The 11,865-nt window shown below is 54.2% G+C and overlaps 1 protein-coding gene across 1 annotated transcript in view; it reads left to right on the top strand.

The window, feature by feature from the left end:
* Positions 1-6,030: 6,030 nt before the first annotated feature.
* The window catches only part of paxip1 (PAX interacting (with transcription-activation domain) protein 1), a 113,380-nt gene continuing 107,545 nt past the window's right edge, over positions 6,031-11,865 (top strand). The window contains exon 1 of the mRNA XM_078424721.1: positions 6,031-6,195. Coding sequence (XP_078280847.1) covers positions 6,097-6,195 — 99 coding nt within the window. The 5' untranslated portion in view covers positions 6,031-6,096. The remainder of the gene's footprint in view (positions 6,196-11,865) is intronic.

Here is an 11,865-nt window from a genome sequence, read left to right as displayed (position 1 = left end):
ACCCCATCGTAACCTGAGGAGCACCTGTACTGTCCTTGACTTCCCTTGCCAGCCACGGTCGCCTCTTACTCCCCTTAGAATCTTTCTTCCTCTTTGGAATAAAATGACCCTGCACCTTCTGGATTATTCCCAGAAACACCTGCCATTGCTGTTCCACTGTCATCCCTGCTAGGGTCCCTTTCCAGTCAACTTTGGCCAGCTCCTCCCTCATGCTAACATAGCCCCCTTTGTTCAACTGCAATACTGACACTTCTGATTTTACCTTCTCCCTCTCAAATTGAAGATTAAAACATCATATTATGGTCACTACCTCCTAATGGTTCCTTTATCTTGAGTTAAGATTGAGTTGGAGAGAAGGCAGGTACAGGATACTGAGTTGGATGATCAGCCATGGTCATATTGAATGGCAGTGCAGGCTCGAAGGGCCGAATGGCCTACTCCTGTACCTACTTTCTATGTTTCCCTTATCAAATCCAGTTCACTACATAACACTAAATCCAGAATTGCCTGCTCCCTGGTAGGTTCCAGTACAAGCTGCTCTCAGAATCCATCTCAGAGGCACTCTACAAACTCCCTTTCTTGGGGTCCATAACCAACCTGATTTTCCCAGTCTACCTGCATGTGAAAATCTCTCATAACCACCGTAGCATTACCTTTGTTACATGCTAATTTTAACTCTTGACGCAACTTGCACCCTATCTCCAGGCTACTCCTTTGGGGGCCTGTAGATAACTCCCATTTGGGCATTTTTACCCTCACAATTTCTCAATTCTATCCACAATGGCTCTACATCTTCTGATTCTGTCACCCTTCTCAAGGGACTGAATTTCATTCCTTACCAACAGAGCCACCCCACCCCCTCTGCTCACCTGTCTGTCTTTTCGATAGGACGTATACCCCTGAATATTCAGTTCCCAGCTCTGATCCTCTTGCAGCCATGTCTCTGTAATTCCCACAACATCATACTTACCAATTTCTAACTCAGCCTCAAGCTCATCCACTTTATTTCTTATACTTCGTGCATTCATATATAACACTTTATATTCGGTATTCACCTCCCCACTCACACCGGTTCCTATTTCACCTGAACCTACTCTCTTATCCCTTCTTGAACTTTCCGTCCCATTAATTTGGGTGTCCTTCTTAACTTTCCCTGTACTCTCTTCCCCTTTAAGTCCATCCTTATACTCCTAATTGGTCAACTCCTCCCCCCCCCCCACACTATTTAGTTTAAACCCACCCGTGTAGCACTACCAAACCTGCCTACCAGAATGTTGGCCCCCCTCCAGTTAAGGTGTAACCCGTCCCTTTTGTACAGGTTACCCGTACGCCAGAAGAGATCCCAGTGGTCTATAAAACTAAATCTCTGCACCAGCCCCTCAGCCATACATTCAGATCCCCTATCTCCCTGTTCCTGCCCTTACCAGCACGAGGTACTGGAAGCAATCCAGAGATAAGCACCCTAGAAGTCCTGCTTTTCAGCCTTCTTCCTAACTCTCTAAACTCATGTTGCAGAACCTTCTTCCTCTTCTTCCCGACATCGTTTGTGCCCACATGCACAACCACTTCCGGCTGCTCACCCTCCCTCTTAAGGATGTTCTAAAGTCGGTCCAAGACATCGTGAACCCTGGCACCAGAGAGGCAAAAGACCATCCTCGAGTCTCGCCTGCCGCCACAGAATCTCCTGTCCGCACCTCGGACAATGGAGTCGCGTGTCAAGTCATGTGTCAAGAGTGTTTAATTCTTACTTGCAGCAGCATAACTGGTCTGTGCACACGGCACTCAATAAATACTAAAAACAAAAATAGAAATTTTAAAAATTAATTAAAAACCCACTATCGGGGCAAAACAAAACAAATCCTAGTGCAACCAAAACAGTTCGTAGCTTGCAGTTTAGTTGATACTTGTGGTGTTGATAGATGTTGGGAAGAAACTGTTCCTGAGCTGCACCATGGGAACTACACTCGTCCCCCTGCAGGACCTATACATCAGGAGGTGCAGATCCAGAGCAAGCAAGATCATGAGGGACCCCTGCCACCCCAGCAACGGACTGTTCCAGATGCTACGGTCAGACAAACACCTCCGCTGTCACGCTGTGAAAAAAGAGAGGATGAGACGGAGTTTCTTCCCACAGGCTATCAGGACTGTCAACTTTTATAACTCCAGGGACTAAATTTTGTCTTCTCTATGTTAACTTATTAACTTTATTTATATGCTGTAACTGTAATTCTTTTTTGTGCACAATCCGCAGGCATTGCCACTTTCATTTCACTGCAAATCCTGTGTGTGTATGTGACAAATAAACTTGACTTGAGATCACTGTTTTCTTCTTGATGGCAAGAGTGAAATAAGAGTGCAGCCAGGATAGTGTGGATCCATGATGCAGGGGGTGAGAGCGGGAGCGCGAGGAGGGGGAGGGTGTCAGAGGGTCCGGTGAAGGAGCGCCACCACTTGTGGGGGCTGCTCCCTCTCTCTCGGATGAAGCAAAGGTCTGTTTACAAGTAGTAGAACAGCTGGTGACAATTTGGTATGGAACGAAACCGGATCACCTGGAGAAAACCCACGCAGTCACAGGGAGAACGTACAAACTCCATACAGAGAGCACCTGTAGTCAGGATCGAACACAGGTCTCTGGCGCTGCAAGACAGCAACTCTACCGCTGTGCCACCCTCTCATTAAAACACAGAGTACATATGATGGCGCAAATTACCTCCTTTTTTGCTCAAGATTCCAGAATCTTGTATTTCCTCCCACTCCTATTTGTTTATGCTAAAGCAAGATATTGATAGAAGGAAGTAGTCCCTCTGAGCAAATGGTTCAATGATATGGGGCGCAGATGTTACATTTTTGCAAAGGATGTGTTTGGAAGTTATAAGGAGCAACGTTTATTTAAACACAGCGAATATGATTTGTAGTTTATGTCTATGAGTTAAAAGGGAATGAATCAGGTCTAAAGGCGGATGCAACAGATACTTAACCGGGATTGAGGGCTATTGTGTATGCTCTATGTACCTGTGTCTGGGATTTATTTACATGCTTGTGTGTCAGAGCATACATGTAAAACAGAGAACAGGACAAAGGGACCCATAGGATTATCCTATTTGGTACTATCTAAGACAGGCCAGGTCAAATGGCCACGTCCTGTGCTGCAAGATCATGATAACTACAGATATCCTTACCAGGCTAAACCTGGTGAGAAAACTTTTTCATTCATTTCAAAGAAAATTTGCGACTACAACAATCAAATTAAGAATGAGTTAATTTAATGTTGTGTATTTATTAAAGCAAAATAGTACAAATGTTGACAATCATCTGCTAGCTATCCTCTCTTTGTATAGATAGTGTTTATGTGTAGGAAGAAACTGCAGATGCTGGCTTAAACTGATGATAGACACAAAATGCTGGAGTAACTCAGCGAGACAGGCAGCATCTCTGGAAAGAGGGAATGGGTGATGTTTTGGGTCAAAACCCTTCTTCAGACTAGAAGGAATGGGTGACGTTTTGGGTTGAGTTGATAGGTTTCTATTTTAAATGGCCTTTCCCTTTTAAACATATCCAGAGTTCAAAAAGTCAGCAAGTTTTTTTGTACATGAATACACTTGAAGTGTCAATCCAAATCCTTGCTCCTCAAACATGCACACACATCAGGAAATTTCAATATGTATATCATATATTTGCCATGCCTATATATTTATTACACAAGAATAAATGTACTCGTGTCCTTCAAATGTAGGTCAGAGAATACATGCAATGTTGCTAAAAGTTAGGCATGTGATCAAATTCCAATCAGTTATACACAGAACAAGTACATTGAAATAAATCCCAAACATTTGTTGAGCGAGCATATTACAAATACAGTATGCACAACAAGTAAATAAATCCCAAGCACGTTTAGAAAGTATGCACGACTATAACACGCACAACAAATTCAGCTAAATAAATCGCGGGCACATGTACAGAGTAGAAACAAAGAACTGCAGAAGCTGGTTAAGAAACAAAAGGACTCAAAGTGCCGGAGTAACTCGGCGGGTCAGGCATCTCTGGAAAACATTGACAGGTGATGTTTCAGGTCGAACCCCTTCTTCAGTTCAGTCTGAAGAAGTGTCTCAAATGTTGCCTGATCCACCGAGCTACTCCAGCAGCGTGTTGTGTCCTTGTGTACAGAGAGCATACACAATTACAGCACGTAAAACAAATGCAAATAATTCACAACACATGTACATACAAAATGCACAAACATAGCAAATACATCACAAACACATAGAGCGAGCATATACGAACACAACACGCCAGATACATCTGAACCCCACAGGTAGATAGCATACACCTATACACCACAAATGCAACTAAATAAATCCCCAACACATCTACAAAGAGATTGCATAAATATAACGCGCACAGCAAATGCACCTAAATAAATATTAAACACATATACAGCGAGCATACACAGCAGCCTCAACAACTGTATCGAAATAAGTCGCAGCAGGCACTGCACTGGGACGGAAAACACGCACAAGCACAGCAAATACAAAACAAATGATTTTTAAAAACTCGCAAAAAACACAGCAAATACAAAATAAACCATAAAAAACCCCACCAACAACCTTTTCCCGCTTAATTTGCAGCCAGACTCATCACCCGGGGGGTGGGGAGGTTTTAGTGGAGGAGGTGGTGGGGGACACAGATGTGCAAACTGGAGATTGAGAGAGAGAGAGAGAGATAGAGAGAGAGACACAGAGACAGAGAGAGAGAGAGAGACACAGAGAGAGACACAGAGAGAGAGAGACACAGAGAGAGAGAGAGAGAGACACAGAGACAGAGAGAGAGACACAGAGACAGAGAGAGAGACAGAGAGACAGAGAGACAGATAGAGACATAGAGAGAGAGACAGAGATAGATAGAGACAGAGACAGACAGAGATAGATAGAGACAGAGACAGACAGAGATAGATAGACAGACAGAGATAGTGAGAGACAGAGACAGACAGAGAGAGATAGAGAGACAGACAGAGACAGACAGACAGAGAGAGAGAGAGAGACAGAGAGAAGAGACAGAGAGACAGGCAGAGAGAGAGAGAGACAGACAGAAGAGAGAGAGAGACAGAGAGAAGAGAGAGAGAGACAGGCAGAGAGAGAGAGAGGCAGGGAGAGAGAGAGGCAGGGAGAGAGAGAGAGGCAGGGAGAGAGAGAGAGGCAGGCAGAAAGAGAGAGAGGCAGGCAGAAAGAGAGAGGCAGGCAGAAGAGATAGACAGATAGAGATATAGACAATAGACAATAGACAATAGGTGCAGGAGTAGGCCATTCAGCCCTTCGAGCCAGCACCGCCATTCAATGCGATCATGGCTGATCACTATCAATCAGTACCCCGTTCCTGCCTTCTCCCCATACCCCCTCACTCCGCTATCCTTAAGAGCTCTATCCAGCTCTCTCTTGAAAGCATCCAACGAACTGGCCTCCACTGCCTTCTGAGGCAGAGAATTCCACACCTTCACCACCCTCTGACTGAAAAAGTTCTTCCTCATCTCCGTTCTAAATGGCCTACCCCTTATTCTCAAACTGTGGCCCCTTGTTCTGGACTCCCCCAACATTGGGAACATGTTATCTGCCTCTAATGTGTCCAATCCCCTAATTATCTTATATGTTTCAATAAGATCCCCCCTCATCCTTCTAAATTCCAGTGTAGAGACATAGAGAGAGGGAGACAGATAGAGATATATATATATAGATAGAGAGGGAGATAGATATAGAGAGAGGGGTGTGTGTGTGTCAGTCAGTGTTTGGTGGGAAGGAGTGGATACATTGGTGGGCTTCATCCCATTTTCTTTCCTTCCATCCCCCTCTGCAGCCACCTGGTGTCCCGGGCGGAGATACCAGAGTGATCTTTGCGAGGGGGGGGGGGGGGGGGGGAGGGTCGGCGCGGCCTTTGGGCGGGAGGGAGCGAGCAGGCAGCAGCGGGGCGGGGTGAGGGAGGGAAGGGGCTGGGGGCTGGGGGCGGGAGCGAGTGTCGGGCGGGCGGGTGGTGCAGCCTGAGGCCCGGGCTGGAGGTAGGGAGGGAGGCCGCACACTCACTCACTCACCCACTCACTCACGCCCGTCCATGGCCGAGGCGCCGCGTCCCACACAACAGGGGCAGCCGGCCGACGAGCCGCTCTTCAAAGACCTGAAGTTCTTCGCGGTGGGAGATCTCGACCCTCGGGTGAGTTGTTGTTTTGGGGAGAGAGAGAGGGGGGGGGAGAGAGAGGGGGGGAGAGGTGAGGGGGGGGGGGGAGAGAGGGGGGGAGAGGTGAGGGGGGGGAGAGGGGTGAGGGGGGAGAGAGAGAGAGGGGTGGGGGGTGAGGGGGGAGAGAGAGAGAGGTGAGGGGAGAGAGGTGAGGGGAGAGAGAGAGAGAGAGAGAGAGAGAGAGAGAGAGAGGGGTGGGGGGAGAGGTGAGGGGGGAGAGAGAGAGAGAGAGAGAGAGGGGGGGGGAGAGGTGAGGGGAGAGAGAGAGAGAGAGAGAGAGAGGGGTGGGGGGAGAGGTGAGGGGGGGGGAGAGGTGAGGGGGGGAGAGGGGTGAGGGGAGAGAGAGAGAGAGAGAGAGAGAGAGAGAGAGGGGTGGGGGGAGAGGTGAGGGGGGGGGAGAGGGGTGAGGGGGGAGAGAGAGAGAGAGAGAGAGAGGGGAGAGAGGAGGGGGGAGAGAGAGAGAGAGAGAGAGAGAGAGAGAGAGAGAGAGAGAGGAGGAGGGGAGAGAGAGAGGAAGAGAGGAGAGAAGGGGAGAGAGAGAGAAGGAGAAAGGGGGAGGGAGAGAGAGAAAGAGAGGGGAAGAGGGGAGAGTGAGGGAGGGAGGGAGGGGGAGAAAGAGAGGGAGAGAGAGAGAGAGAAAGGGGAAGAAGGGGGAGGGAGATATCGACCCTCGGGTGTTGTTTTGGGGAGAGAGAGAGTGAGGGGGAGAGAGAGGGGGAGGGATGGTGGAGGGAAGGGATGCCGATCCTCGCCCCCATCACCCTCCTTCCCTCCCCCTCCCACCCACTACCCACAGCCCCGGCTCAGCCAGGGCCCTGTGTGTGGGCCCGAGCCCTGCCCTGCAGCTGGGGTTCGCCCAGGCCCGGGGGGGGGGGGGGGGCAACAGCTGCAGAGCCCCATGCCATGCCCTGCCCTGGGGACGTTGAGGGTCAGGTCGTTGCTCGCTACCTCCTGCTATCATTTATTTTAGTTTTTCCTCTTTGCCAAATAGTGGGCTATTCACTCTCAAGCCCCGGGAGCGGGATGTGCTGGGCTTTGCACTTCCTGCCACATGGTGATCGAGCAACACACAGGCAGGCAGCTTCTTGATGCTCAGTCTGGCTGCACTCTGTGGTGCTCAGTGGCTGGCAGTTTATGATAGAGGTTGGCACTGTGTGGTGCTCAGTGGCTGGCACTGTGTGGTGCCCAGAGGCTGGCACTGTGTGGTGCCCAGAGACTAGCACTGTGGTGCTGAGAGGCTGGCACTGTGGTGCTGAGAGGCTGGCACTGTGGTGCTCAGTGGCTGCACTCTGTGGTGCTCAGAGGCTGGCACTGTGTGGTGCTCAGAGGCTGGCACTGTGTGGTGCTCAGAGGCTGGCACTGTGTGGTGCTCAGAGGCTGGCACTGTGTGGTGCTCAGAGGCTGGCACTGTGTGGTGCTCAGAGGCTGGCACTGTGGGGTGCTCAGGCTGGCACTGGTGATCAGAGGCTGGCACTGTGGTGCTCAAAGGCTCGCACTGTGGTGCTCAGAGGGTGGCCCTCTGATGCTCAGGGACTGGCACTGTGGTGCTCAGAGGCTGACACTGTGGGGTGCTCAGAGGCTGGCACTGGGGTGCTCAGAGGCTGGCACTGTGTGGTGCCCAGAGGCTGGCACTGTGGTGCTGAGAAGCTGGCACTGTGGTGCTCAGTGGCTGCACTCTGTGGTGCCCAGAGGCTGGCACCCTAGAGTGCCAGCCTCTGAGCATCAAGAAGGGGTGCTCAGAGGCTGGCACTGTGTGGTACCCAGAGGCTGGCACTGTGTGGTGCCCAGAGACCAGCACTGTGGTGCTGAGAGGCTGGCACTGTGGTGCTCAGTGGCTGCACTCTGTGGTGCCCAGAGGCTGGCACCCTAGAGTGCCAGCCTCTGAGCATCAAGAAGGGGTGCTCAGAGGCTGGCACTGTGTGGTACCCAGAGGCTGGCACTGTGTGGTGCCCAGAGACTAGCACTGTGGTGATGAGAGGCTGGCACTGTGGTGCTGAGAGGCTGGCACTGTGGTGCTCAGTGGCTGCACTCTGTGGTGCTCAGAGGCTGGCACTGTGTGGTGCTCAGAGGCTGGCACTCTGTGGTGCTCAGAAGCTGGCACTGTGGTGCTCAGAGGCTGGCACTGGTGATCAGAGGCTGGCCCTCTGTGGTGGTCAGAGGCTGGCACTGTGGTGCTCAGAGGCTGGCACTCGGTGGTGCTCAGAAGCTGGCACTGTGGTGCTCAGAGGCTGGCACTGGTGATCAGAGGCTGGCCCTCTGTGGTGGTCAGAGGCTGGCACTGTGGTGCTCAGAGGCTGGCACTGTGGTGCTCAAAGGCTCGCACTGTGGTGCTCAGAGGGTGGCCCTCTGTGATGCTCAGGGGCTGGCACTGTGGTGCTCAGAGGCTGACACTGTGGGGTGCTCAGAGGCTGGCACTGGGCTGCTCAGAGGCTGGCACTGTGGTGCCCAGAGGCTGGCACTGTGGTGCTGAGAGGCTGGCACTGTGGTGCTGAGAGGCTGGCACTGTGGTGCTCAGAGGCTGGCACTGTGGTGCTCAGAGGCTGGCACTGTGTGGTGCCCAGAGACTAGCACTGTGGTGCTGAGAGGCTGGCACTGTGGTGCTGAGAGGCTGGCACTGTGGTGCTCAGTGGCTGCACTCTGTGGTGCTCAGAGGCTGGCATTGTGTGGTGCTCAGAGGCTGGCACTGTGGTGCCCAGAGGCTGGCACCCTAGAGTGCCAGCCTCTGAGCATCAAGAAGCTCAGAGGCTGGCACTGGGGTGCTCAGAGGCTGGCACTGTGTGGTGCCCAGAGGCTGGCACTGTGTGGTGCCCAGAGACTAGCACTGTGGTGCTGAGAGGCTGGCACTGTGGTGCTGAGAGGCTGGCACTGTGGTGCTCAGTGGCTGCACTCTGTGGTGCTCAGAGGCTGGCACTGTGTGGTGCTCAGAGGCTGGCACTGTGGGGTGCTCAGAGGCTGGCACTGGTGATCAGAGGCTGGCCCTCTGTGGTGGTCAGAGGCTGGCACTGTGGTGCTCAGAGGCTGGCACTGTGGTGCTCAAAGGCTCGCACTGTGGTGCTCAGAGGGTGGCCCACTGTGATGCTCAGGGGCTGGCACTGTGGTGCTCAGAGGCTGACACTGTGGGGGTGCTCAGAGGCTGGCACTGGGGTGCTCAGAGGCTGGCACTGTGTGGTGCCCAGAGGCTGGCACTGTGGTGCTGAGAGGCTGGCACTGTGGTGCTCAGTGGCTGCACTCTGTGGTGCCCAGAGGCTGGCACCCTAGAGTGCCAGCCTCTGAGCATCAAGAAGGGGTGCTCAGAGGCTGGCACTGTGTGGTACCCAGAGGCTGGCACTGTGTGGTGCCCAGAGACTAGCACTGTGGTGCTGAGAGGCTGGCACTGTGGTGCTCAGTGGCTGCACTCTGTGGTGCTCAGTGGCTGGCACTGTGTGGTGCTCAGAGGCTGGCACTGTGGGGTGCTCAGAGGCTGCACTCTGTGGTGCTCAGAAGCTGGCACTGTGGTGCTCAGAGGCTGGCACTGGTGATCAGAGGCTGGCCCTCTGTGGTGGTCAGAGGCTGGCACTGTGGTGCTCAGAGGCTGGCACTGTGGTGCTCAAAGGCTCGCACTGTGGTGCTCAGAGGGTGGCCCTCTGTGATGCTCAGGGGCTGGCACTGTGGTGCTCAGAGGCTGACACTGTGGGGTGCCCAGAGGCTGGCACTGTGGTGCCCAGAGACTAGCACTGTGGTGCTGAGAGGCTGGCACTGTGGTGCTGAGAGGCTGGCACTGTGGTGCTCAGTGGCTGCACTCTGTGGTGCTCAGAGGCTGGCACTGTGTGGTGCTCAGAGGCTGGCACTGTGGGGTGCTCAGAGGCTGCACTCTGTGGTGCTCAGAGGCTGGCACTGTGGTGCTCAGAGGCTGGCACTGGTGATCAGAGGCTGGCCCTCTGTGGTGGTCGGAGGCTGGCACTGTGGTGCTCAGAGGCTGGCACTGTGGTGCTCAAAGGCTCGCACTGTGGTGCTCAGAGGGTGGCCCTCTGTGATGCTCAGGGGCTGGCACTGTGGTGCTCAGAGGCTGACACTGTGGGGTGCTCAGAGGCTGGCACTGTGGTGCTCAGAGGCTGCACTCTGGGGTGCTCAGAGGCTGGCACTGTGGGGTGCCCAGAGGCGGGCACTGGTGCTCAGAGGCTGGCACTGGGGTGCCCAGAGGCTGGCACTGTGGTGCTCAGAGGCTGGCACTGTGTGGTGCTCAGAGGCTGGCATACTGTGGTACTCAGTGGCTGGCACTATGGTGCTCAGAGGCTGCACTCTGGGGTGCTCAGAGACTGGCACTGTGGTGCTCAGAGGCTGGCACTGTGGTGCTCAGAGGCTGGCACTGTGGTGCTCAGAGCCTGGCACTGTGGTGCTCAGAGGCTGGCACTCTGTGGTGCTCAGAGGCTGGCACTCTGTGGTGCTCAGAGGCTGGCACTGTGGTGCTCAGAGGCTGGCACTGTGGTGCTCAGAGTGGCAGTTTATGATAGAGGCTGGCCCTCTGGTGATCAGAGGCAGCTTCTTGATGCTCAGAGGCTGGCACTCTGGGGTGCTCAGAGGCTGGCAGTGTGTGGTGCTCAGAGGCTGGCCCTCTGTGGTGCTCAGAGGCTGGCAGTTTGTGGTGCTCAGAGACTGGCACTGTGGTGCTCAGAGGCTGGCCCTCTGGTGCTCAGAGGCTGCACTCTGTGGTGCTCAGAGGCAGCTTCTTGATGCTCAGAGGCTGGCACTCTAGGCTGCTCAGAGGCTGGCCCTCTGTGGTGCTCAGAGGCTGGCATTGTGGTGCTCAGAGGCTGGCACTGTGGGGTGCTCAGAGGCTGGCACTGTGGGGTGCTCAGAGGCTGGCACTGTGGGGTGCTCAGAGGCTGGCACTGTGGTGCTCAGAGGCTGGCACTGTGGTGCTCAGAGGCTGGCACTAATGCTCAGAGGCTGGCACTGTGGTGCTCAGTGGCTGCAGTCTGTGGTGCTCAGACGCTGGCACACTGGGGTGCTCAGAGGCTGGCACTGTGGGGTGCTCAGAGGCTGGCACATGCTCAGAGGCTGGCCCTGTGGTGCTCAGTGGCTGGTCCTGTGGTGCTCAGAGGCTACACTCTGGGGTGCTGAGAGGCTGCGCTCTGGTGCTCAGAGGCTGGCACTGTGGTGCTCAGAGGCTGGCCCTCTGTGGTGCTCAGAGGCTGGCCCTCTGGGGTGCTCAGAGGCTGGCGTTGTGTGGTGCTCAGAGGCTGGCACTCTGGTGCTCAGCGCCTGGCAGTTTGTGGTGCTCAGAGGCTGGCACTGTGGTGCTCAGAGGCTGGCACTCTGGGGTGCTCAGAGGCTGGCATTGTGGTGCTCAGAGGCTGCCAGTTTGTGGTGCTCAGAGGCTCGCACTGTGGTGCTCAGAGATTGGCACTGTGGTGCTCAGAGGCTGGCACTCTGGGGTGCTCAGAGGCAGCTTCTTGATGCTCAGAGGCTGGCACGTACTCAGAGGCTGGCACCTCCGGGTGCTCTGAGGCTGGCACTGTGGTGCTCAGAGGCTGGCAGTTTGTGGTGCTCAGAGGCTGGCCCTGTGTGGTGCTCAGGGGCTGGCCCTGTGTGGTGCTCAGGGGCTGGCACTCTGGGGTGCTCAGAGGCTGGCAGTTTGTGGTGCTTAGCAGCTGGCAGTTTGTGGTG

This window comes from Rhinoraja longicauda, chromosome 2 (genome assembly GCF_053455715.1).
Source record: "Rhinoraja longicauda isolate Sanriku21f chromosome 2, sRhiLon1.1, whole genome shotgun sequence".
NCBI lineage: Eukaryota > Metazoa > Chordata > Chondrichthyes > Rajiformes > Arhynchobatidae > Rhinoraja > Rhinoraja longicauda.
Note: the sequence above shows the minus strand (reverse complement) of the source record. Positions and strands in the feature narration are given on the sequence as shown.